This window comes from Enhydra lutris, unplaced genomic scaffold (assembly GCF_002288905.1).
Source record: "Enhydra lutris kenyoni isolate GAN:26980312 unplaced genomic scaffold, ASM228890v2 scaffoldscaffold57, whole genome shotgun sequence".
In the NCBI taxonomy this organism is placed as follows: domain Eukaryota; kingdom Metazoa; phylum Chordata; class Mammalia; order Carnivora; family Mustelidae; genus Enhydra; species Enhydra lutris.
Window position 1 is genome coordinate 10,450,576 of NW_019154141.1, and position 26,862 is coordinate 10,477,437.

General features: G+C 56.4%; 1 protein-coding gene across 1 annotated transcript in view; it reads right to left on the bottom strand.

The window, feature by feature from the left end:
• Positions 1-231: 231 nt before the first annotated feature.
• The window catches only part of LOC111158157 (microtubule associated protein tau), a 98,100-nt gene continuing 71,469 nt past the window's right edge, over positions 232-26,862 (bottom strand). Inside the window, exons 9-16 of the mRNA XM_022520045.1 lie at positions 24,379-24,576; positions 23,199-23,331; positions 21,839-21,892; positions 19,989-20,254; positions 12,301-12,393; positions 8,684-8,765; positions 7,208-7,320; positions 232-4,213 (exon numbers count right to left, since the gene is read on the bottom strand). Of these exons, the coding sequence (XP_022375753.1) occupies positions 3,998-4,213; positions 7,208-7,320; positions 8,684-8,765; positions 12,301-12,393; positions 19,989-20,254; positions 21,839-21,892; positions 23,199-23,331; positions 24,379-24,576 (1,155 nt within the window). The 3' untranslated portion in view covers positions 232-3,997. The remainder of the gene's footprint in view (positions 4,214-7,207; positions 7,321-8,683; positions 8,766-12,300; positions 12,394-19,988; positions 20,255-21,838; positions 21,893-23,198; positions 23,332-24,378; positions 24,577-26,862) is intronic.

The window sequence follows — 26,862 nt, forward strand, 5'->3', positions numbered from 1 at the left end:
AATCCTACATCCTCAATTATTTTCTTATTTGAATCCACACACGGAGACCTTATTTAATCAGTAATAACTTTATTTCCAAATTCACTTTTACAGCAACAATCAGTGTAAATCATTTGTTAAAACACACAGTACACCATAGGGACATTCACAGACAGGAAGCTAAGCTAAGATGGTTTCATGTCCCTCCCCCCACCCTCAAAATTACCGAAGAAATTGTGGGACTTGCAAGTGCCAGAAATTGTCCTGCCCAACACTGCAAATTCACAGGGCAAAGTCCATTAGGAGGGGTGACTCCAGGCCAGTGCCCAGGGTAACCCTTTTCGAAGCTGAAGAGAAACCAGAAGTCTCAAAGCCACAAGCCGGTAGATGGGACAAGCTGACCACCTCCACCTCCACCTTCGTCCCCACCTTGTTGGGTCTACTTGGGGACAAGATAGAAGAGGGTGAAGGAGGAACACTTGCAGCTGCCAGGAGGACAGGCTGCGCGGCCAGAGCTGGCGGGAAAGGTGGCACGGAGGTGCCAGTGGCTTAGATGGAAGGATGCCAGGGTCTGGGAGGCAGGGCTGGGGGCCTAGGGGCCCCATGAGAGGGCAGTTGTATATCCAGGCTCCTCCGTGAGCCTTGCTGCCTGCACTGGGCTGGGCGGGAGACGGCGCGAGCCGGCCGCCTGCTGCACTCGGGGAAACCTGGCAGGGGAGAGGTGAAACCCCAGGGACCTCTAGCAAACCGTGGGTGATCTGAAGGAAAGGGTTACAAGGCGGTTGAACTGCTACCCTCCAAGACTTCCCTCTGCCCTTGGTAACTATCTTACAGGCTCCTCCCCCCTCCCCCCAGAAGCACGACAAGCAAACAGGATACAGTCTCCGCATTGAAGTCAATTTAAATGGAACTACTGATAAGTGAGTGGAGGGCTCAAAGGGACCAGGCGTACAGCACAGCCTGTCTAGCCCACCTAAGGGACACTGACCGTGGAGGTGGGGGCAATGAGGGTGGCAGAGTGCCCAGCCCTGAAGCAGGGGTGGATTGGGGTGGGGTGGATTGTCCTCATTCAAGGTCACAAGCCAGCATCCCTTCGCAGTCTCCCGGCCAGCACTGGCCCGATCACCCTAAACCGTGCTGTCTAGGCCGTCCCCAGTAGTCCATCCCACCAGGGAGACTGAGGGCCCTGTGAGCAAGGCCCTAGGAATAAGGTATCAGAGCAGGCTCAGCAACTGCAGCATGGGCGGCCGGAGGCCGTGGCCACAAGGAGGGGCCGTGTGTCTAAGAGCTACCAACTCTGAACCGCATTTCCCTTCTCTTCCTCAGGACCCTTCTAAGGACAGCTGGGACTCAGAGCGATGGAGAGCCTCACAGTGGTCAGTTCCGGGTCCAGATGATTCCTTGCACGGAAACCTGGTTGCAAACGAAGCCCTGGGCCCTGGAGAGGCGGCCCTTCACTCCCCCAGCCCCCAGGGCTGCCTGAGACTGGGCCCGAGGTTGCTGAATTTCTCTAAAGCGATTTTCTACAAAGGCGGTTCCCTTTCCCTGTGCCGGGCGAGCGGGGCTCCCACCGAGACTTCGGGCCAGGTCCCCCCTCTGCAGTCGGGCGACTCAGGCTCCCAGGACTGCTCCAGGGTGGGCGCAATCCCTGCCGTGGCTGTGGGGATGCAGTGGGGAGACCCGGGCTGCCTGCCCCAGGACTCCGGGCTGAGGAGGGGCTGCGGGCCTCTCCCCGGCTGGTACTGGATCCCGAGATCCCCTCAGGGTTGCTGGGGGCTTCTGGCTGGGACCAGAGAGGGCCACCTTCCTGCTGCAAACCAGGCCAGCCTGGAGATCCGCCGCTCTCCGCCCTGACAGAGGGAAACCCCGGCAGGGGCTGCGAGGGGGCGCCGTAGCTGTGCTCCAGGCCTTCCTTGAAGCTGAGGGTCCTCGGATGTCACAATCTGGTCTTGTGTGGGTCCCAGAGGCTGTGAAAGCCTTTCCAATCAGGAGGCCTCAGCAGGGTAGAAACACACTGGTCCCCTGGAGCCGGGCCCCAGTGTGTGTGTAGGAGGGGAGACATCTAGGACCCCCACGGGGTGGGGTAGAAACCTCTTCACAAGCATTTCAAGATACATGCGTCCTTTTTTTTTTTTCCTTTTCATGATCATAGTCACTCTGTGAATCCGAGCATAAACAGATCCGACTACAAGGCGACAGGATGCAGACGGGGAGGGAAAGGCGACGTCTATGTATATGTTCAGCTGCTCCGGCAGGACAGACGGTCGGCACTGCTTCCAGCTGGGCTGGGGGGACAGACCGTTTCCGAGGGGGCGTGCTCCCCTTCCGGGGGTCCGCACGGGGGTCGGGCGGTGGCGGGGCTCTCTCAGAGGCTGGCAGTCGTGAGCTTGGGTGGAAGTGGGCGGGGGTGTGTGTGTGTGGTGTGGTCCTGCCCAGGGGGCCTCACCTGCCTGTCCTGGTGCCACCTCTGGAACTGGGACAGCCGGCTTGCTGCCAGCTCAGCTCAGGAGGGGGGCCAGACCCTCATGGAGGAAAAGGCTCTCCAAGTAAACAAGGCAAAAACATCCCGGGTCCTCCCTGAGCCCACCTGGGCTCACGTCTGTGAGGAGAGGTGGGGGATAAGGAACTGAGGAAGGTCATCGGGTTCGTGGGGGACACACCAGTTGGTGAGCAGAGCTTAAACCAAGAGACCTCGGTCTCACCGTGTGCCTGGGCTTTGCCTTCACTCACTCACACCCCTCAGATGAGAGCAGGTGCCTCCCGCATCTGAACAACGTCCATTGCTGAGAAGGGGCGTGGTGAGGCTGGGGACTCGGGACATTGTGACACGATGAAGGGGACAGGCAGTGACTGGGCTCCGCACAGCAGACACACGGGCATGGCGGGCAGTGGGGAGTGGGGGAGACAGGTGGCTGCAGTGGCCGTGGGAGGGACAGGAGGCTCAGGACCCACCCGCCGGAGCCCCGCACACCCAGAGATGCCAGAGGCCCAGGCTGGGGAGCAGGCGGATGCCCCCAGGAGGCACGAGTCCTTACAAAGAGAACCGGTTAGCCCTGAAGTCCCAGATCGGTGAGGTGGCCAAAATCGTGGCTGCAGTTCCAACCTTCAGAACTCAATAAAACAGGGTTTCCGTGGGGCCAAGGGGAGCCCCTCAGCTCAGGACCCCCACCCTGCAGGGAGGGAGAAAGAGGCCAGCACTGGGGACATCAAGGTCAGTCTTCGAGGAAGTGATCCGCGAGTTGCCACCCTCCCGCCAAACGGCCACCTCCTCCCACCACCGTCCCTTCGTGGTATAGGGGAAGAACCGGAGCCTTTCTCCAGAGGGTGGCACATTGACCCGCAGCAGACCCGGGGCCACCAAGCACAGGAGGCCACTTGGTCCAAGTTTGCAGTTTGCCCTTCCTGCTGCCCTTTCTGGCCGAGGGCAGCGGCTCCTCCCCACCAAGCCCCTGTCACCCCCTCCCATGCTCTCCCTGTTGCCCTCTCCCTCCCCCCACCCAGGCTCTCCCAGGGCTCCCCTTCCCTCCCCTCCCCCGCTACAAGGCTGACATTGTCCACAGCTCCAACACGGAACCAGGTTTCAAATCCTTTGTTGCTGCCGCTGCCTCTGTGACACCCCCAGGATGGGGCAGAGAGGGGCGCCCCAGTCCCTTGAGATGCCCCAGAAGCAGCTTACGGAGCCTCTCCACCCTCTTCTACTCAGAGGGGAAAAAAAAAGAATCAAAAGGAATTGCCCAAGGAAATGTTGGGTGTGGCCATCTTTTTAAATGTTTTTAAAAATATTTTATTATTATGAGCCCACCCACCAATTTGGAAAGATGAAATTTGCTCTTTTTCCCGTCACTGATTTTGAAGTCCCGAGCCAGAGCTGAGTGACAAAAGCAGGTTAAGTGCTTAACCGATTAACCGGTCTGTGAGGAGCAGCTGGGGGAGGGCAGAGGGCGAAGGGCCAGATCATTATTCTTTTTTTTTCCACACTCTCTTCTCTCCACGATTATTGACCGCCCCGGGGGCCTGATCACAAACCCTGCTTGGCCAGGGAGGCGGACACTTCGTCGGCTAGCGTGGCGAGCTGGGGCGAGTCTACCATGTCGATGCTGCCCGTGGAGGACACGTTGCTCAGGTGCCGCGGAGATGTGTCCCCGGACACCACGGGCGACTTGTACACGATCTCCGCCCCGTGGTCGGTCTTGGCTTTGGCATTCTCGCGGAAGGTCAGCTTGTGGGTTTCGATCTGCAAGAGATGAGGTGAGGGAGGGTGAGCGAAGCCCCGGAAAGGGGGGCAAGCCCGGGCCTGCCTACGGGCTGAGGAGGGGGAAGGGAGCCGTGGTGGCGGCGGGGGCTGTGTGATCTCCTTTCCAGAGGGGGACACCTGCACACGGCTCCCGCGTCACCTGCCTGCCGGCCATGCGCTTCCCTTCTCCAGACGCAATGACCGTCGTTCGTGTCTTGTGTGTCCTTCCAGAAATTCCCACACATGCACAAACGTGATATAGAGATGTGTGTCTGTGTATTTAATACACATAGTGACGATATCACATGCTTTACGCTTCAGTCTCTTGGCCTAAGGACTTCCATTATCGGCCCCTGGCTTCCCCGATGCTTGTCCCGTGGATTATTCTACTGCCTTCTACGAAAATGCACCTGCTCCCCTGAGCGCGGGTTTTCGCACTGTTCCCGCGTGCTTGCTGATCACAACGCTTGTCCGAGTACTGGCCTGTGCACGGCATTTCACACACGGGGAGATGCCTCCTAGGAGCAGAATGGCTGGAAGGTCCAAAGCCACGTGCATTTGATTTTAATAGATACTAACAAGCTGCAAATGAGAGCATGAAGGAGGGGGCGCCTGGGTGGCTCAGTCGGTTGAGAGTCCGCCTGCTTTGGGCTCAGGTCATGAACCCAGAGTCCTGGGATCGAGCCCCACATCGGGCTCCCTCCTCAGCAGGGGGATCTGCTTCTCCCTCTCCCCCTACCCCCTGCTTGTGCTCTCTCTCAAATAAATAAATACAATCTTAAAAAAACAAACAAAAAACATGAAGAAGCCAGAGATGAGCAAGGGACACCACCAGAGTCACTGCTGGCCAGCCACGCGCCACACACATTCCTCCCCACCGCCGCTGATGGGGGTGGGGTGGGTGTGTTGGAGGTGGCAGCAGCTGTGGGCAGCACCGGCAGGTGGGCTAGAAATCCTGGCGTGATGAAGTTCTTTGTCAGGTACAGAAACAGAACATAGCCAGAGGCCCAGAGGTCTTTGCTCCGCAGGAGACCCGGGACACTCAAAGCATCTGCTAGAGACATGAGCAGTTCATAATCATCCCTGATGAGTCCTGACGTGGTGGACACAGGAATTCCCTGCTCTTCTGGGCCCTGGGACCGTTGTCCATTTGGTGAAGCCAGGAAAATGTATACGCGGGCAGGCATGTGCTTGCCCACCCACAATTCCTCCGCACGATTTCAGGAGTCCACGGCCCCGGGGGTGAAGAGCCCCCGTTGTACAGGGTGTGAATGTGGGTTTAACAAAAAGCCAGGCTCCCATTTAAGCTCTACGGGTATCTTGTCCATTTTGGTGCAGTGCTTTGCAAAAACAGCCCTTCCCTATCACGGTATTTGAAAGGCTGTTGGGACATAACCTTTAATAAGAGCATTAATGGTAGAGTCTTGGAGAAAAAAGCGATAGGGTCCTGGGAATGTCCCCAAATCTCCCAAACTGGAAGGGGCTCAGGTGTCAGGGGCCCTGTGTTCCACTGCTTGTTAGCAGTTTTGCTCATCACATCAGGAAGTGAGGGACTGAGTACGAGGGGACACTCTGGGATTAGGACAGTGTCTTCTGGGTGGTGGGCCAGGCCCACCCTTCTGAGACTGCACAAAGGTGAGTTAAAACAGAAGTTCACACTCAGGCCTGACTCGGACTCACATTCTTAGATGGCTACAAGTACCCGGAACCTTCCAGAACATGGTCTCATCTGGGTCTCCCCACCACCCTGGGATGTGGCTATTTCTGTCCATTTTGCTGATGGAGAAATGCGTGCAGAGCCCTCGCCCATCCTGCCCAGGGGGTCACACCTCCAAGCAGAGTCAAGCCCAGAGCTTTGCTCAGGACAAAGAAACTTCCAGGGGTGGGCAGAGACCTTCCCTCAGCCAGGGAGTCACCAAGGCCTTAACCCAGGGAGGGGCAGGCCTGAGTTTGCAGCCTCTGCTTTAAGACCATCCCAGGAGGTGCTTCTACAAAACTGTACCATTGGGCCTTCCCCTCAGACACAACATGGGGTGTGTCTATCGAGAAGGCCCGGTGCTGACCCAGGAGGCACGGGGGATGAGGGGCGGGGGTGGGGGGCGATTGGCCCAGCCGATTCCCGGCTGCCACCCAGCCCAGCGTGCTGTGCCGGCTGCCATGTCCAACCAGCCAGGCCACCTTGGGCAGCACACTTTCTCAATGCTGGGCTAGGTCTCAGAGTCTGTGCCCATTCTGGAACCCCCCCCATCTCCTCCCCCCACAGCTCTGTCAGTGCTGGGAGGCGCTATAAACTGGTAGAAGAGCCGTTTCCAGAACTTCAAGGCAGGCATGCGTGGGAACACCCCAGAGGGCGTTTTGGCTGCATTTCTGCAAAAGAGGAAAAGGGCAGCCACGAGCCCATATCCTGTGACGCCCCCAGCAGAAGCCTGCTCAGGGCCACACGCATCCTCGTGTCCCCCTCCCCCGTGCTCACACAGTGAGTCCCCGAGACTCGAGAAACTGCGGGGATCGCCGAGATCTCGGGCCAGCAGCCTCCCCGCGGACGTTTCTGTGCCAGACAGGCAGGTGCTCTGCAGGAACCTGGATTTCAGCAGCATTGTTTTGCTCTAGCTGCCTAGTGACCCATTTAGAAAATTAGGTTATGACTTGTTTGTGGTGCGCTGGGGCGGGCTCTGGGGCCGCTGCCTCCTTGCGCGGATGCTTGCCAGCCACCGGCCGACTGCTGTCACCGAGCACAGCGGCTCTCACCTTCAAGGGCACGGACAAATCCCCTGGGAGCTTTCGAAACTCCAGGTGCCCAGGTGGCCCCTGAGACCCATCAGAGTCTGGGGGGAGGGCGGGGGGACATCAAATCTGGCAATCACGGTCCTGCTGAGAATCCCCATCAAGCCAAGACAGGCCCCTCGGCTTTCCTCCTCTGGAGAACAGGACCAGGCTGCGAAAGCGTTCACGGCCATATCCAGGTGCAGCCTCCTCCCTGCCCTGCCCGCTTACCTTTTTATTCCCTCCGCCAGGGACATGGGTAATGTTGTCCAGGGACCCAATCTTCGACTGGACTCTGTCCTTGAAGTCCAGCTTCTCCGACTTGACTTCCACCTGGCCGCCTCCTGAAACAAGGCACATGGGGCACGGCGCCTTGAAGGAGGGCAGAGCTCGTGATGCTGGGGAGACGCCCGCCTCTCCGAGGGGGTAGGACTACCCTTCATTTAGAAGGTGCTTGGGGCCCAGGTAAGCCCTTCCAAAGGGCCTGAGGACAGCTTGCTGCATTTCTCTCATCACGATGGGCATCCAATATTCGCTCAACAAACGCTTCCTCCTTTGTTACCGCACAGGTCACGGACAGCTTAGTCCGGGAGGAACAGTTCCGGACTCTGAGCTTGCAGAGAGTGAAGTCTTTCTATGCCAACGTCCCGAAAGGCACAAGCTCTGAATGAAACTAAATGGCGAAATGCATTCTAACCGAACCAGGGCCCGGACCCTTCTCTTTCCTCAGATGCTCAGGGCTGAGCCCAAGCATGGGGGACACGGCCTGGGGAAGTGACGAATGCCATTCCTTTCTGGAGAAAGGATAAAGCCACTTGAGAAAGCTGCTCCCAGCATGGGAGGATGGTGGCCCCAGGCGAGGAATGGGTTTCAGCAGGAGAGACGAAACCCCCACGGCATGTCCCAGGGAAGCCAGAAACCGATGCGACACAGTCCAGACCACGTGTCTGCCGGCCTTCCCTCCCCATGGGAACGCTTCAAGCAATGATGCCCCTCTGAATCGGGCTTAAGGCAGAAGCCCTCACTCTGGACTCCCAGGCAGGAGTTAGAGTCTACATCAGCGCTGGGCAAGATGATAGCCATCGGCCACGTGTAGCTACTTATATTTTAATTTTAAAAAATTGTTCATTTCGTCAAATGCACTAGCCACGTTTCCAGGGCTCAACAGCCACACGTGGTTGGTGGCTACCATACAGGACAGAGCAGGTCTAGAACAGTCCCACCATCGCAGAGAGATCTACGGCTACTAACTCTGGCTTCTACATGGTGTGGGACGGGGAGGAGAAAGGCAAGCATGGCAGAGCCCCAACAGTACTTTCTGTTGAAACAGAGTCACAGCGGGAGCATGGCAATGGCTGGTGAAGTGGCCCCCCACGTGGGCTGGGGACCAAACAAGCCACCCTCCGGGAGCCAGATCAGGCCCTCCCCCAGCTCCAGAGGCCCTATGTGCACCTGTTCAGAGAACCACGAGCTGGGGTTCAGGACCAGCCTCTGCCCTCCCTCCTCGCGTTGCCTTGGCCAGCACAGCACCCCGTGCAGGAGCGAGACAGGGCAGCCGCCCCTCCTGGGGCCCAGCAAGTTCCACTTCCAATGCCCCCCTGGCCAGCCCATCCCCTCCATCCCTCCCAGCCACTTCAGGAGAAGCCCCCCCCCTCCACAGCCGGTCCTGTCCCCATCCCCGACCTTTCTGCCTTCTGCAGGGGCTACCTGGCTTATGATGGATGTTGCCTAACGAGCCGCACTTGGAGGTCACCTTGCTCAGGTCCACTGGCTTGTACACTATCTGCACCTGGAGTGAGAGACGATGAGCGAGAGACAAAGAATAAAACGGGATGATTTCACTGTGGGCAGCACACCCTGAGAAGCAGCTGAGTCGGGCAGATCGGGCCCTGCTGGGACCATGCTTCCTGGAGCCCCGAGGAACACACCCCTCATCATGGTGGGAAGCTGCATCTTCGGACTTCTGCCAACCCTGCCCCACGCGGGAGGAGCCATGTCTTCACAAAATAACAGTGGGACCGGAGTGCCCTCGTCCCTCAGGGGGACACAGGGAGCCTCTGTCACGGGGCAGAGCCCACACCGCTGGTTTCAAAGAGTCACTCTTCCCTGACGTGACACAGACACCACAGTAAGTGGGGACAAAGCAGAAGGGATCTGCACGATCCGTGTGTGTGACATTTAGAAAATCTTGTTGCAGGGGCGCCTGGGTGGCTCAGAGGGTTCAGCCTTTGCCTTCAGCTCAGGTCATGATCTCAGGGTCCTGGGATCGAGCCCCATGTTGGGTTCTCTGCTCAGCAGGGAGCCTGCTTCCCCATTTCTATCTGCCTACCTCTCTGCCTACTTGTGATCTCTCTGTCAAATAAATTAAAAAAAAAATCTTAAAAAAAAAAAAAAAGAAAATCTTGTTGCAAAAGCAAGGGTCTGCTGGTGGCTGGGTCTGCTGGTGGCTGGGCCTCAGAGAGGAGTGGGCAGAGCAGGCTCGGTGGGGGGGGCTTGCTCCCAAGACAGCCTCCCACAAATCCCAGCACCGAAGCGGGAGCGTTGACAGTCAGTAGGCAGGACCCAGAGCTGGCCGGCACCTGGGCACACAGTGTCCTGGACATTTGGGTTCTGTAGCCCAGGGAGCAAAGCGATAGGAGATGGCCAGGCGGCACAGAACAACCCGCTGGGACACACACAGGTAGGGGAGGCCTCAGGGCTCCTCAGAACCAGCTGAGGGCCCAGCATGTGGCCTGCCCTCCAGAGGGGGTGACAGCCCCTGAGTGAGCCACCAGTCCCAGCCCAAGGCACAGTTCCCTGGAGGGGACACGCCCACAGCACCCCCAATAGCCATGGCGGGGGAGGGGGGATCCCTGGATGGTCACTGATGGACACTTCCTAAAGCTGCCAGCAGCCACCAGTGTGAGGTCACCTGTGGGTACAAAAGGCCAGTCACCATGGAGTGAGGAGTTGCCTCCCACTCTTTGCCCCTGGGGTGACCCAGGTGAGAGATGGCCTGGAGCCAGAGAACCAGAAAAAAAAAAGATCTACTTCTGTCTAAATCATCTGGAATGATTCCAAATTATTTTCGTGAATGAAAATCGTGTTGGCATTTGCCATTTATTGATGGCGAGTTGAGCGGGGCTGACAGGTGCCCCTGGCTTGTGTGGGGTGTGTGGAGTGAGGCTGGGGGGGGGCACAGGGTGGCAGCCACACCTGGGAGGGTGAGCCCGGGGAGGAAGGAACGATTCTGAGGGAGTCAGGTCTGGGAGACGGCGCGTGCTGCACGGGGTGCCGAGGGGCTGGGAAGGAGCTCCTCCCGGCCTGGACCAGGGAACAGGGGGGCAGGGAGGCAGAGGAACCTGGACGGGCAGAGGGAAAGGACTGCTTGAGGGCAGGAGGCCAGGCCAGGCAGACTGGAGGCCAAGAGAGGGAGGAGGCCAGGCCTGGGAGAGGAGTCCAGAGCCAGCCAGGAGGTGGGGAGGGTCCCGACATGGACAAGGAGCGGGGTCTGCCTGCTGGGAAGTCACCACCAGGCTCGGGAAGGGAGGGCAGCCGGCCAGAGGTGGGGGCCCGGGCCAGCCGTCTAGCGCCCCCAGAACACAGGAAGCTGCTTGGAGCCCCCCAGCCACCGTCCACCAGGAGAAGAGATTTCTGTGAAGCCCTTACCACAAACCAGTGCTCAGGGCCAGCCTGAGAAGTCCTGGGCTCTCTGCCAGCTCCTACAGGTGAGCCGCAGGCGGGCAGAGAGCGCAGGTCAGACAGGGGGTGCCCCCCAGCAAGGCCCCTGAGGTCCTGGGCACGGCCAGCTGCTGTGGGAAGCTACAGTCTCCCCAGAACTCACGCCCGGAGGAGCGGTCTGCTGTCTGCGGCCCCCTGGACCCCACAGCCTTGGCTGTCCCCGCACACCCGCCACCAGCTGACCAGACTCGTGTCACACCAGAGAGCCTTCCTCCCCGGGCCAGAGCCCACGTCTGCAGCAACGCCAGCAATCCAGGAGTCAAATCTGCCACCTGGAGCCCAGGGGCGTGGGCAGTCCCCACACCATCCTTTGGCTTCTGGGAGCAATGGGACCGGAGCGCAAGGACCAGGGACAGAGAGGGGACACGGAGCAGACACCGGTGAGGAAGCGTTACTGAAGCGTCATGCAGCAGCGGTGGGAAGCACACGCTAGTCCCGGACCAGCGGCGGGGTCCGGGTGCTCAGTGTGGGGACAGCGGCACATTGCAAGAATAAACCTCGGGGTGGGGGGGGCGGTTTGCTGGACACAGGGGTGCGGCCCGGGCTGGGTATGTTCTGGAGAGAGAGCTGGCCAGGGGCTACCACCATCCCCCAGGCTCCACCAGCCCAGAGTGAGATACCTGCTCTCGGAACTGTCCCCCCACCCGGGGAGGGGGGACCTCAAAGGGGCTTGGGCCTCCCACTGAGATGGGTTTAAAGGTTGGCTGCCAGCCAACCCAGAGGCAGGGGAGGGGGCCGGGGAGAAGGGGTGCCCTTCCTCCGGATGCCCCTACTGTGTGTGGCCACCGAGAGGCTGGAGGGGGTCCGCAGAGTTGACTGACTGGGTGGGTGAGCAGTGAGGATGCCAGCCCCAGATCTCAGGCCCTCACCCACTGGGGACTGCGGTGCCCCCAGGACATTTGGAGGAAGCCAAACTTAAAAGGGTGCAAAGCGGTGTTTTTCTGGCAACGCCTGCCCGCCTCAGGCAGGGTCCCCTGGGGCACGTTTTTCTGCTCTTTTACACCTGATGGCTCAGCCAGGGGTGGGGCTGTTTGTAGCCGGGGCCCAGGCTTGGGGACCTGCTCATCCCTTGCAAATGCGAGGTGCAAACATTAACAGAGACTAGACGCACGTCTTGTGGCCCGAGGCAGGACAGGAAGACGCTGCATCGACTTGTCAGCCCAAGCAGGTCAGCTGTCCCCGGGGCTGTCAAGGTGAACCTGCCACCGTCACAGGGGAGGAGGGGACCGAGCCCAGACTTGGGTGCCACCACCTTTGGCCCAACCTCCCGCAGGCTGTGGGGCGTCCAGGGACCCGTGCTGGATGGTGGGTGGTGCCCCCCGCCCCGGGGTGTTACAGGGTAAGGACCCGGTCTCTGGTCTGGGACAGAGAGGGGCTGGGTCATCTGCCCTTTACCGCCCCGGCAGCCTGCACCAGTGCTGGGGCGGCCCAGGCCCCCCAGAACAGTGGGCACAGTGTGGGGAGCCCGGGCCACGGGTACCGGGGACACAGGCTGACCCTGAACCGGGGGATGGTTTATTCTCTGCAATGTCTCGCGAGCGTCTACACCCACGCTGCCTCTTACAAACGGCAGTGGGGTGCGGGGAAAGTGTGAAAGTACTCACACTGCCGCCTCCTGGCACGTGTTTGATATTATCCTTTGAGCCACACTTGGACTGGACGTTGCTAAGATCCAGCTTCTTATTAATTATCTGCACCTTTGATAGCCAGAGAAAAGGATGAGTGACACACCACGCCCAGCACCCCCCGCCGGTGCTACCGTCCTCCCCCCGCCGGCTCCGGGGCCGTGGTGGGGAGAGGCGGCGCCAGGCTGAGGGCAGGAGGCCTGAGTCAGGCCTTCCCAGGGGAGCTGCCCCGGGAAGGCTTTCCAGAACTGTGCTGGGCTCCACCTGGCAACGCTGGGCCTAGAAAGCACGTCCACCTGGAGGTGATTCGCATCCCCCCCAGCACGTCGGAGACCTATAAACCCCAGCCCAGTGTCCTCCAGGCTGGGATGGAGTGAGATGTGCTCAATTATGTGACTGAATGAATAAATAAAAGAGAAACAAAGTCCCATCCGTGTCCTCATTCACACACCCACCAGGCCTGCCTGAACATTCTCGAGAACTCTCTGTGCCTGTCCTCAAGGCTGGGAGGCACTGGAATCACCTGCAGATTTTTTTTTTACCCCACCCGGACCTAGAATTAGCATCTTGGTCTCTGTGCTTCTGGAAAGCTCGCCCGGGGTTTCGTTGGGACGCTCAGCTAGGTGTGAGAATCGCAGGGAGGACAAAGAGGGCTCTGCGGAGAGAGACAAATCCCGGCCTCCCTTTGTACGAGACACCACCATTTCAGTGGTGACTGATTTTTACTCAATTTGTCTAAAAACTAAAATACACCGACAACCGTGGCAGAGAGGAGAATCTGGTGGGCCAGAGCGGTGGTAACATCTTCATCCCTGGCTCACTCCCTGCTGGGAAACCGTGTGCTTCTCTTCTGGTTCCCTTTGCCTCTGTTCTGCGCAGAGAACAGCCACCAGCTGGCGAGCGGGAGCTCCCCAGTAAGAACCAGTTGCTCTCTGGAATTCATGAAATGGCACCAACCTCTTCATTGTGGCCTTTGGGAACGTCAGCCAGGCTGGGGCCGCTGCTCCGGGGACTTGGGACCCGAGAGGGTGGCTGTGGCCGGGGGGGGGGGGGGGGGGGGTCGGGGGGCAGGGTGTTGCAGAGTCCCGGCCTGGCTTTTCAGGGGAGAAGGGTCCCAACACCCTGACCCCAGAGCCAGAGCCAGCCCTCAAGGTCCTCCTCAAAACGAGGAAACCAGGACACAATGGCAAAATCTGCCCATCCTATTTTTTGGTGTTCAAATGGCCTTTCCTTTATTAAATTATTAGTTATTAAATTACAGTGGTAGCAGATCATGTTTATCATTTTTAGATGTCCTTAGCCTGACAAAATAAAAACAGAGTAAGCTTCTCTTGGACCCCATCCCGTTTTTTCCCCTAACCTTACTGGTCCAGTTCTAAACACCCGGTAAGCACGCATCTGCCCACTTTTTCATTCTCTTCTATGTTTCTTTAAAATAAAAAGCTATGTTTTGTTTTTCTTTTCATTAGAAAAGTAACAAAACATTATGATTTTGAAAAACAGGTTAAAAAAAACAAAAAAAACAAAAAAACAAACAGTTTTCTCATTACCCTAACCCAATAACAATCAACTTTTCATTCTGTTCCCTTGAAGTCACAGATCTATAAATAAAACTACATTTAAAGGGTCTTATTTACATAAGTAGCATCACCTTCTAAGCATTTGTCTACAGTTATGAAAAACATTATTTTAAATATGTCATATTCCATTTTGTGACATCTGTGTGACCAGATATTTATTTTAAATGACCAAAACAGTTTCACCACGAACATCTTTCTGCAAGGAGTTCTTTCCATAGGATGGATTATTTTCATAGCAGAGTCCCAGAAGAAGAATTTCTGGGTCAAAGTTATAAATATTCTAAAAATTCTCAGAATAACTCTCCAAGAGGCTTTCTAAAAGTGTCGGATTAATTTACCCCATGAGCACCATGGAAAAAGTCAGTTTTGCCACACAACTGCCAGTGTCGGACACTTGAAGACTTGGTTTGCTTTCTTTGACTAATATAAATGGGACTGCATTTTTGGTTTATTCTGCATTTAAAAAAAATTATTATTATGAAGTTGTCCCTTTGCCCCCTTTTTGCTGGTAGGTGTATATTTTTCTACAAATGTTTATAAATTTAGGCTTTGTCATTTCTTCTGTTTTTTATTTTTTTTAAGGATTTTATTTATTTTTTTGATAGAGATCACAAGCAGGCAGAGAGGCAGAGAGGAGGGGGAAGCAGGCTCGCTGCTGAGCAGAGAGTCTGATGCAGGGCTCGATCCCAGGACCCTGAGATCATGACCTGAGCTGAAGGCGGAGGTCAACCCGCTGAGCCACCCAGGTGCCCCTACTTACTTATTTTTTAAGAGAGGGGGAGAGAGAATCGGAAGCAGGCTCCCTGTCCAACCTGGAGCCCAACACAGGGCTCGATCTCATGACCCTCAGACCATGACCTGAGGCAACATCAAAAGTCAGATGTTTGACTGACTGAGCCACCCAGGTGCCCCTCTTCTCTGGTTTTTAAATGTAAAAACCACTCCTCATTTAGCGGTTGGGTAAATATCTAATTCCACGTCATCTTCCTCACCTGCCATGCCCCTAACTTGGTGATGAGGAGACCATCTGAGGTCCCGAGGGGTTCAGCGACCTTCTCACATCAAGACCTCACTACAGGCTACCTACGTGACAACAACACTTCACCCCAGCTGTCCTCGAGCTGGGTGTCTCAAACACCAAGTACCAACGACCCTCTCTCTGGGACCCTCTCTCCTGCCGGGGAGGAGATGTAGGGCTCAGCCCGGGCAGGAGCGGGAACAGCAAGCGGAACAGGGTTTCTCACACAGCTTCTCAAGGACTCGCTGCCGCCCCTCGGCACAGCGTCTCTGAATTAGCTCATGCCACCCTCAGATTTTAAGATTTAAGGAGTGGGACCCGAACACCTTCTGTCCCCACAGAAGGGTTTACATCATGGTTTGCTCCTCCCTTTCCACAGGTTAAGTCCCAGAAGCAGACTTGCTCGCTTTCACAAAAGGCACTGGGGCTGTCTAGTATTAGAAAACACACACACACAAACACACAAAGTACTAATACAACAAAATTAAAAGGGTAATAGTCAAAGGAGGAGAGGTCCTCAAGACTGACGATGAGACGGATCACTAACTACCTTGAACTCTGAGTCAAGGCAAAACAGGGACCATGAGGAGCTCCATAACCCTCCTTATCTGACAAAGAAAACTTACCAGTTTTGCAACAAAGATAACCTTGTTTTCTGAACTAATCCATTTAAGAAATTCACCAAATGAAGTTAGCGATATTAAGCAACAAGATCTGCAACGTACATAGACTTTTTTTTTTTTTTTTTTTAATGTGGCTTCTTCTCGTTCCAATCCCACAAAAAGGGCAACTTTTTTTGTGTGTGTGGGATTTGGCAGTAGACATAAGGATATTTACAAAGAAGACCTGAATTACTGTTAGTCGTCAAACTAAGTCAACACCCATTATGAAGTGTTAGATTTTCAGAAGGGAGCTAAAAGGGTTGAATTTATGAAACTGAAATCCAGAAACTTAATTTCTCGGCTACAGCAACATGTAGGATGTTAAGCCTCGGCTCTGGGCAGACACTGAGAATCCTCATCAAAGGAAAGAACAATGTTTTCAAATCTCCAAACTTTGATTCAGGGGACTCACAGTCAAGGGAGAAATTCCTGCAGTCAGGGTTGAGCGGGAGGAGAGGCTGAGGTGGGGCGGGCAGGAAGAGAAGCTCCCTTTGGTTTTGTCCATTTCCTTGAGGACCTGAAGCTGTGCCAAATGCTCCCCAGGCCTTGATCTGACTCAGTGCGGGCTCAGAGCTCTCAAGATGCTCCAGATAGCCCAGGCCTCCCCCCAGGAGCTCCCAGTCTGGCCCAGTGTCCACCAGTTGTCCCTGGCAAAGCCTGTCTCCAACACGGCCTAGTGCTGGCTGGGCCCAGCCTGGCACCCCTAGAGTCGATGTACGGGGTGCATCTTTAATATGATGGGATTTACACAAGGTTGTTGAGAGATACAGATGCTGTGCACAGGGAGAGGTGCCCGGAGGGCCTGGGAGTTACAGGGCTGTCCCAGGGAAGGGTCCCAGCCTGGTTCTGCAGGGCCAGGCCCCTCAGCTCAGGTTCAGCTGAATCCCTGGCCCTGATCCAGGAGAGGCAGGCTATCCCAGGTACAAACGGACTTAACTGACTTCACGTAAATGTTCTGTGTGCTTTTTACCAGAGAACTGGGACCCTGTTGCTAAATATAACAAATTTTAAAAATACAGTCTTCAGTGATCCCACGTGGAGACAGACACAGCGTTCTGCTGCCATCCTGTGGCCACCTGGAATATTGCAGCCCAAAGCTCTGGAGGACGGAGGGGAAACCCTTTGGCTCTCTCGGTTGGTTTCTGTCCTGCCTGGGGCCCTAGCATTGCAGGACTGCTCTGGACATCCTCAGAGCCATAGGCTCCGCCCCAGTTCTGACCAGGAGGCCTTGGCCCCAAGTGAGCTCCATCTCTCTCCCACTCTGGATGGTCCCTGGAACCCCTGTGGTTCCCTCTGTGCTCAGTCCTCAGATCTGCGAAGCACAGGAGACCCTAGGAGGGGTCGAGGTCAGAGCCAGCAGGTGAGAATCCAGGTCTCAGCAGGGACTGCACATTGAGACCACCTGGGGAGGCTCCCTGGGAGAGTCTAATGGGCGTGGGGAAGGCTGTGGCACTAGGATTTTTACAAGAATCTCCTACCTCCCTCCACCAAGCCCCCACCCGATTCTCAGGGGAAGGAGAGCCACTGCCCCCGGGAGCAGGCACAGGGGTCTGCGGTGCTGGCCTGCCTTGCCTTCTCCCCCAGCCTTTGGTGGATTCAGCTGATTCTGTTCAAGTGGCCAAGTGACTATCTTTATTTTCCTTTAAAAATAATTCTGTTCTGGAATCTTCAAGCAACACCTGCTCATAGTAGCAAATCATGAAAACAGAGCAAAGTACAAAGCAGAACACAGATGTTTTACATTTTTTTCCCCCAGTCTATGTCGATCCTGGGTATTTTCAGTCTCTGCAGGTTTTTCAAACTGGACCCTCTTGCTTCTCCTCCTTCAGGGGACCACCTATGCAGGGGGTCACAGTACTCGTCAGACTCACAGTGCTGGCCCTTTTGCGGTCGAAATAGGCTCCCACTGAGCCCTTACCGTCTGGCAGGCCCCACGGGAGGCCCCAGGGCCCCAACGATCTCAAGGAAAGCTCCGGAAACCTTTAGTCCAGGCGTTTTGAAAGCCATCCCCACGGATCCCATGTGCCTTCTTTCCTGTTTCCTGGCTCCTCGTTTTCCCTAGAGATTAGTGTTCCTCTTCGTTATGGCTGAGGTTTTCTTTGTTTCCAACAATTTTCTAGGTTCTCCATGGGATTTAAGGGAAGCTGTTCCTCCTCCCCCTCCCTAGGCCACTTCCCTGAGTCCTACCCCACGGAGCCCCAGATAAAGTGTTCTTCTCCCCTTGAACCCCTCCAGTATTGTGAGGCCATAGGTCTGCGCCCAGCACGGTGAGGTCTTAAGGAGGGGGGACTGGGCCACTCAGAGCCTCAGGTCGCTGCCCCCATCCGGACTCCTCCCCCACAGGTGGGCAGCTCTGGGTGCAAAGGGCAGATTCTGGCCCCGGAAGGGTCCTCAGTGGGAAATGCTCCACCCTGGCACTGGGGTCTGTGCCGAACTGTTGGAACAGAGCCAGGGACGCCCACGCTTTCCGTGCCAACCTTAGAGGAACTCAGGGCTTGGGGGGGTGCAGCCTGGGCTGATGGGGGTGTGGCTGGGGCTGGCAGGAAGAGGTGGGTGTTTGCTGGTGTGTGATAGCCCGCAGGCGGCGGGCGGGGGGCAGTTTGCTGATGGTGAGTTTCTCTCTTGCAGTCATTGTTGTCCTGAGACACTGGTCGCAGCCCCACAATCTTCTCATAGGTGCAGAGCTGGCTGTGGGGAGAGGGGTTGTTTTCCCTTTTCCACCACGAGGGGCCAGCGGTCCCTCTATGCTATGGAAACGGCACACGCGGGACACTCATGGCACTGAGGGAGATGTGCAGACACCCATGGGAACAACCCATCCCCTCGTCAACCCTCTGTCTATAAAGCTTCACAGAGGGGTCAACTTCAAGAGAACACCCCAGCTGCCCCAGAGCCCCTTCTGGAAGGATGCAGGCATCTTTACAAGGCACAGCCAAGGCAAACACCACAGAAAAATAAACATGGGTCTAGCGCCAACCCCGGGGACCACAGACCAGTGGCCATGAGCCCTGGGGCTCTACCCGGAGACGCACCCAGACCTCCCAGCTGGGCAGGACTCTTTGGGACCCCAAGGATGGGGGAGGCTGGGGGGGAGGCCCTGAAGCTCCGCAGGGAGCAAAGCTCAGGGTTTCAGTTAAGGCACCAACATAGACAGAAAGCCCTGAGACACCCTCCCTTCATGGTGACCCAGGTCCCAGCCAAGAGGGACATCAATAGTGCCAATGGCCCACGCTGTGGGGGGAGACCAGTGGCTCTGATTGAAAAGGGAAATGCTGGCTCTGGGTTCTGTAACATCCCCCCAGCACAGCAGGAGGATCACGGGTGCCCAGACGGCCCAAGCCCAGGAGGCCCAACCATCAGTGCTCCCAACAGCTGAGTCCTGGTCCCCCGTACACAAGCCACCTCTTCTCCCTTCCCCACCCCCACTACCAGTACGGGGTGGGCGGCAGGCTGTTTAGGGTTGCGCTGTGTCCCCCCAAATTCATATGCTGATGTCTTAACTCCCAGTGCCTCAGAATGGGACCGCATTTGGAGATAGGGCCTTTCACGAGCTGGGCCTCCATCTAGTATGACAGGGTCCTTCTAGGAAGGGGAGACTAGGACAGAGAGGCACCCAGAGAAAAGCCCACGTGAGACACAAGAAGGCTGCCATCTACACGCCAAGCAGAGGGACCTCAAAAAACAAAACAAAACAAAACAAAAAAACCCAGCCCTGCCAATACCCTGATCTTGGCCTTCTGGCCTCCAGAACAGTGAGGAAATACACTTCTGTTACATGAGCTGCCCCGCCTGTGGTCTTCTCTATGTCAGCCTTGGGAAGCTTCTACAAAGCTTCTACAATGGGGGGCAGGGGACAAGAGGAGGAGGAGCTGGGGGTCCAGGTCAGTCCCCACCTCCCACCACCTTAGGCCTTTGGAAGTTCACGTTTCTCCACCATTAGGGAAACCAAAGGTTTCATGAGTGCCCACGTGCCCCAAAGAACCAGTTGTTCAAAAGGGCACCCCAGATTCCCCCAGAATTGAGGATTAGAGAGAACGTTAACTTAGAGAAATGTCCAACGAATGCCAGAGAGACTCACCTACAGATTGGTCGTGTCATGTTCTAAACACGAGACAGGATGGGGAACCTCTGTGGGTGCCCCCAGGTCACAGAGACACAACCAACCTCATAATCAGAGGGACTGTCCGGTCAGCAGGGGCTCACACAGGGAAGGAAAGAACCAGTGCTTTCTGTCCCCTGAGCAGGGCACTCACAGTGTGGTGGTGACCCCAACACAGAACTGAGCCAGAGCTGCCTTTCCTTGAAGAGATCGGGAGGGACCGGGGTGTGAGGGGAGGGTGTGGGCAGGGGCATTGCCCGCCTCTGCCGCCGGCGTCCTGGGGCCAGCCCCTGCCCGCGCGCCCTTACCTTCCCGCCTCCTGGCTGGTGTTTCAGGTTTTCCGTGGAGCCAATCTTGGATCTGACATTCTTCAGGTCTGGCATGGGGACGGGGGCGGTCTGCAGGCGGCTCTTGGCCGAAGACGGCGACTTGGGTGGAGTGCGGACCACAGCCACCTTCTTGGGCTCCCGGGTGGGCGGGGTTGGCAGGGATGGGGTGCGGGAGCGGCTGCCAGGAGTGCCTGGGGAGCCGGGGCTGCTGTAGCCGCTACGATCCCCGGATTTCCCCGATTCACCTGGAGAGACAGGAGGCGGTGAGGCCCGCGCTTGGGGTGGGGTGGGGGGAGGCAGAAAAGACCCTGGGGGCTGCCTGTCCCGAGGGCCCACTCTCGGACCCAGGGCTGATTAGGCAGGTGGGAACGAGGTGGGAGGTTGCACTGAGCCAGCAGGAGGCTGCCCTTGACCTCATTTCTAGAGCTTTCTCTCTTCTTCCAGGCCTTGTCTCGTAGGGACAGAGACCCCCTGTCTCCCAGGGGGAAAACCGCGCCGTCACCAAGGACCGGCGGGTACCCTTTCCAGAAGGGACCAGCTCTGCGCCATGGCTCTGGCATCAAGAGACTAGGTCCAGCTAGCTGTGTGGTCTCAGACAAGTCACCTTCCCTCTCCGAGTTTCCGCGCCCCAGCTGGAACGTGGGAATAACGACCATGCCCGTGGGGAGGGAGGCCTGGCACAGATGCATGCAGATGTGCTCTGAAAAACTCTAGTGCCATCCTCTGTGGCTTTTCCTTGAATAGGGGTGACATGGTGACAGGACCAGGGGCCACCCTTGTCTGGCTCTATTAGACCCTTTCAGCAAGTTCCAGGCCCCTTTCGCAGCAGGCCCTGTGCAGCCTCCCCAACCCCTCTGCGGTACGTGGGCTCCAGAACAGGACGCCTGCCCTGTGTGCCCCTGTCCCCAGCTCTCCCGACAAGCCATGCCACCTTGTGCTGCCTGCCCTGCCCTGCCCTCTCCAAGAACTCCCTGCCCCCTACGCCGATGCACGGTGATCCATGCACATTTCCCCACTGCGAGGAAGCTGCTGGGGCTGCTCTCTCCCCAAGATACAGCCCCTGCTCTGGGAACCATGTGTCCCAAACCAGGACCTGCAGACCCCACCCTGGAGAAGGGCAGCTCTTGGCTGGAAGTGCGGGGCAGCAGCGAAAAGGCAATTTCTCTCATCAGGAAGAAGGGGAAGTCCTGCCATTTTTAGTTTGAGTTTCCACGTCTGTGGGACGTCCCTAAGGTCATCAAGCTCTGTGGCAACGGGACAAACCAAGCTTTTCCTCCTTTTCCACATCGGAGAAATGACGGACAGGGCCTCCGCGCCAGGCTCAGCCCCCCGCCCCAGGCTCAGCCCCCCGCACCCCTGCTCCTGCCTCCAGGCACAAAGGCTGACCACTGCGACTTGGGGGGTGGCTGCAAATCCCTTCCGTGCCACTTAATGGCAGACTGACCCTGGATGAGCCCCTCAGCCTCCTAAGGCTGCATCCTCATCTGGACCACGGGGAGAGTGGCCACAGCTCACAGGGCTGACCTGAGGGCAAGCATCCAGTGTGGAGGGCAGCGTTCACAGCCCTCATTAATAAATGTCAGTGGGAACTTCACATGTCCGTGCTTCCTGCACCCCCAGAGCCTCGGCGCAGGCTCCTGAGAACACACGCAAACAGAAAGGTCCATCAGACCAATGCATCTGCTTAAGCCACAAAACGCGGAGCAGGAATTCGGAGGGTTCCATGTTCAGGTTCAAGAAGCAGGTCATCTCCGCTCTCAAAACCTAGGCCAACGGACAGCCACGCACGAACAGCGAGCGCCCACGGAGAGAAGCAGCCCCCGAATTACCTCGCTCGGATTTGGCCCCCGCAGGGGGTGGTTTTCTCTGCACTTGCTTGGTAGCTTAAAAAGAAAAATCCACAGGGAGCCTCATTATAACCAAGCTTAAACGGGGCCTCCGTGAAATCGTCAATCATGCTGCAGGCACCAGCCAGGCTGTGGAGCAGAGCCGAGCGAGGCAAGGAGTGTGTTCGGGGAGCAGGGGTCCCGACCCCTCCCGGTGGCAGGACACAGGTCGAGGTGGCCCACAGAGGTCAGTCCCACCCACAAGCTGCCACCCAAATGCAGGTAAGGCCCAAAGAGAAAGGCACATTCTCGTTCCCAGGGCTGTGAGTTGTGTGAGTCAACGGGCTTGATGCCAAGGGAAGAAAAGCAGGATGAGAGTCGTGTATAAAATCCAATCCCAATTCTGTGAATTAGCCTTATGCCGTATGAATTATCGACAGGAACAAGCCACCCAGGGGGCGTTGGTGAGCTGAGCACCCCTGCAGGAAGCACCCCAGGGCAAAGGAGGCAAACATCACCGCATGCAGATAAGATAGAGGGCTCTGAGCTGTCCCCCTGGGGCCCCCCGCCCAGCAGAGAGACCCCAGAATCAGTGCCGGCTTCTCTAGGCCTGTGCAAAGTCCTCAGAATCCTGGGCACCTCCCCAAAGCCAAGGCAGGCCAGATGCCCTGAGTCCCTGTCCCCCAGGACAGGGTCCCCGGGGAGGTAGAGGGAGAGGAGCTCAGCCGGGCTGTCTCTCAAACCCAAAGAGGGCAACTATTCTTTCTAGCGCCACCGGGAGCAGATTTGCTCCACGGAAGCCTGCTCAGGACTCAGAACTAACTAAGCTTGACTTTCAGGAGCACTGGGGGGATAGGGCAGCACACAGGTGCCCAGCCGAGGGCTCGGGGCTGCCAAAGGGCCCACTCCAGCAAGTCCAGCTGAGCTGGGGCCACAGCTGGTGTGAGGTCACCCATGGGGACCCAACTGGGCTGCTGCTCTGTTTCCAGAGACACAGAGCCGCCACGCGGGACCCCCCTGACCCGGGCTTGGGGTCAGAGAAACTCAGAGCACCCCCTCTCCTGCCGCTTAGTTAGTCCCACGCCTGCATTCTCCTCATGCTTGAAGTGAGTCGTTTAGACTTATACGTGCACATTTTTAAGGCCTTGATCTCGTCATCGCTCAAAAGTGGGGATTCAATATCGACCTTGGAAAACTGTCCAAAGGCTTAGAAAGAAAATGAGCGCTCAGGTGCTCAGTGAGCTGCAGGTATCTGTGTGCCGTCCGTGACCGGCAGTGACCCACCGCCAGGGGCCTTCCAAGATGAGGACGGCACCCACCGACAGCTGCCCCTGACTTAGTGTCCAGAGAATATTTGTCTTACCGGTGCCCGGCGGGGTCTTTGGGGAGGGCGTGGTTTTCGCTGGGATCCTGGTGGCGTTGGCCTGACCCTTCTGGCCTGGAGGGGCCGCTCCCCGCGGGGTGGCGATCTTCGTTCCGGTCTTACCGTCTGCCCCCTGTCAACCGAAGCATGGTATCGTGGTGTTCACCTCTGGGAAAGGTGACTCACCTGCAGTCCATGTGAGCCCCACTCAACCTCCTTGACTCAAAACGAGGCTAAGACTGGGGTGACCCTTTCCCTGCTAGATGTCACAAACGTCTTCCTTGATGTCAGGGTTTTGCGGGCACACGAACCCCCAGCTCCACCCAGGCGCCCAGCGCCCTGACCTCCGAGTGCTCCTGGAAGAAGAGCGCAGGTGAGCGTTCCGCAGGAGGGGTGCTGTTGTGTTTTATAAAAAGGTCATAGAGCTTAGAAGGACAAACAAGCTCATCACTGGCCTGGGGCTCATGGGCAGGCAGGACATTCCCGTGTGGACAGCCATTCTCCGACCCTCCACAGGGATTCACCGGACTCATCGTGGTTGGTTTCACCAGAGGCCCCTGGGGGACACTGATGAACCTGACCTTGGGTACCAACAGAGCTAGGTCATTCTTCTGTTCTGTCCCAAACAACCCTTAGGCTTCCGTGACTCCTGAGCACGCTAAGAGCCCTTGGCGGGGTGAACACTGGTGCCAATTAGCAAAGTGCCCAACGGTCAAGAGCCGATGTGCAAGCCGTCTACTGACTGGGAACAGTCACTGGGTTTGACCTTGACACATAACACAAACTCAAAAAAGAAACTGACATTCACCAAAGATCACAAGATGGTTCAAGGTGGGGTCAGGAGAGCCCTTGCAGGACAGGCTCTGCGTGGTGGCCCTGTACCCAACCCACAGGGGGCGCTCTAGAAGCACTCCCAGTTAGGGCGGTGATTTTTTTTTTTTTTTTTTTAAAAAAAAAACCGGGGCCGGTCTTTGGTGGCGGGGGGGTAGGGCAGCTGGGGGGGGGGGGAAAAGAAATAGTGCCACGCCCCCCCTTGTCCCGGTTTACCAGAAAGCTCACTGTTCTACGTGGTGCTTCTAGGTAAGAGTTTCTCTGAAGGAAGGTCTTTGTGGCTAAAAACAGCATCCATTTGAAAACCATACTTGAACAGCCTGATTCTTTTCAAAGGTGGTTTCCTTACCTTGACTTTCATCTCCTTTGCTCCAGAACTGCCAGTTCGGGGTGTGACAGAAGAGACGTGTTTAGGAGAGGAAGATGACTCTGGGCACACAGCAGGGCTGGAGGGTTTGATCAAAGGGTCTGAGCTACCAGGAGTGGGGCGTTTGGGGCTAAGGCAAGGCCTAGGTTTCAGGGTTTTAGCAGAGGAAGGTGTGGATGTCTTAAACACAAACATAAATAAAATCAAAATAAAAGTCAGCACATGGGGGAGGGGAACAAACTGAAAAAGGACAGCAACTAAAAATAAACAAGGCAGGCAATGGTTTAAAGCAGTGATCTCCAAACTGTCTGGATTGTGTACCCTCATCCGTCCTTCTGATCCCTAAGGACCGAAAGTGGCTACACGCTCTTAACGTCCTGGTAGTAATTTATCAGTTAAATACACATGCTACAATACCAACACACCATGTACCTCATAAAACTTACGTATGGCAGATCTTTTAAAAGAAAGGTGGGGAGAAAAAAATCGATAGAAGTTCTAGAATGTTCTTTGGCCCTTTAGATCTTCTTGTGCTGCACCCCTGCCACTTTGGAGACTACTGGTTTAAGGTTTTTCACGCCCAAAGAGCTCATGGAGATCGCCAAAGCATAGGATTCTTAGGATGTTTTTCAAGAAAACATCCTCAGGGTGTCATGGGTCAGCAGGGCCCCACTTTCTGCTAAATTGCAGCTGAGGAACTCATGCTGGCCTGCTAACTCTTGGCCTTCTTCTGCCACATCGAGAGTCTCACACTTGCTAACATCAGGATTGCGCCTATCCCAAGTCTTAATGATTCTGCCTTATACCTCAGGTTACATGTGCACACGCACACACACACAACACATACACACACACACTTTCTGGTTAAAGTCTCAAACAAAACTAACCTTTCACACTACCTGTTAAATCCTAATCTGGCCAATGTTCAGTCTTGAACACATTCTACCTAATGAAAGAGCCTGGGTGAGGTAGCCCAACAAGAGGGCGTGGGGCTGGATGGCCTCAGAGACGGAGCTGCCCCTTCCAGGAGGGGGAAAGTGATGGACAATGGTTGGGACTCATGGTCTGTCCTAACTGGCCCTGGTGGAGGGGGTGTGTTGGGAGGAGGAGAAAGGGGGTCACACCTTCAGGCCTAAGACCGAGAGGCCTAGTCCAGAGGTGTTTCCAAGAGGGAGTCAGAGCTACCAAGCGAGGACCTTGGGTTTGTTTTTTCGTTGTCCTCAGATACCCCACCAAAATGGTGGGGGCCCTCTGTGTGGCCAGCCTCGGCAAGGAGGAGGGCCCAGGGGGTGGGGAAAGGTGTGAGGGGATGGACCCAGGCTAAGGTCTTGGAACTGGTGATGATAAAAGTTGGGGGTGGGTACTCCTCCTCTCCCAGGCACAGGCCCCCTTCTGCTGGCGGCACTCCCTACCTGGCCCAGGATCGTGCAAGACCAGATCATTCGCTGTCCGGGACAGGGATGTTGTTCCCATGTGTGCACGTGAATGAATGAATGGAATACATGCATGCCTGAGGTTGGGACTCCCCTGACGTGGGGCACGACTGGCCAGCAGCTCTTGCCATGGCTTCGCATCCCTAGGGCCCAGCTGCCCAGGTCCACGCAGGACCCTCGGGCTGCCTCACCAGGTCTTATGATGGCAAACCCTGACCTCCTAGAGGGGAGGCACCACACATGCTCCCCAACTCCTAGAGGGGAGGCACCACACATGCTCCCCAACTCCTAGAGGGGAGGCACCACACATTCTCCCCAACTCCTAGACCTACCCTCTGCCTCTGAGGACCCCACCAGGGCTCTGGGATGGATTCAGACCCAGGTGTTCCGGGCAGGATTTATATTGGATATTTTAGATGCCTTTACAGAAAATAGGTCTTCATCTAGCGCCACAGAGGGATTTTCCTGGGGAAACTCTACTGCGCAGTTACAGGAGAATTTTCAAGGAGGCACAGTCATTATGGGAGGAAACTACAGCTGACAGGAAGCACTGAGAAAGCCCGCACCATTCTGGAGGCGCTTTTGGTGGGAGCAGGGGCTCCATCCACCATACCTCAGGTTGGTTTTTGACGTCTGACTAAAGCTTGTGTCAAACTGGCGCCTTGGCAAGATTTCAAGATGGCGTCTACTGCACTGCTGCCCACTTGTCCACTGAGCATTTGAGGCGTGTATCCGCTTTCCCTCCCCCACTGTCCTTCCCACCGTACACCAGCACACCGGCACCACTTGGAGTTCCACAGCAACCAACCCACCTGCCTAGAATTCTCAGAACATGTATCATTTCTTCACGTGTCTGGGCTTTGCTGTGCTGTTCCTGCTCCTCGAAATGCTGTTCCCAGTGCTGCCTCAGCAACTCTCCTTCACATTTCCTTCCCCATCTGCCTCGTAGGTCCCCTCTTTTAGGGCTTTCCCAGAACCCTCCACCTTAGGTTAGAGGTCGCTTCCTTGGTCAATGTTCCCTCAGCCACCTGAA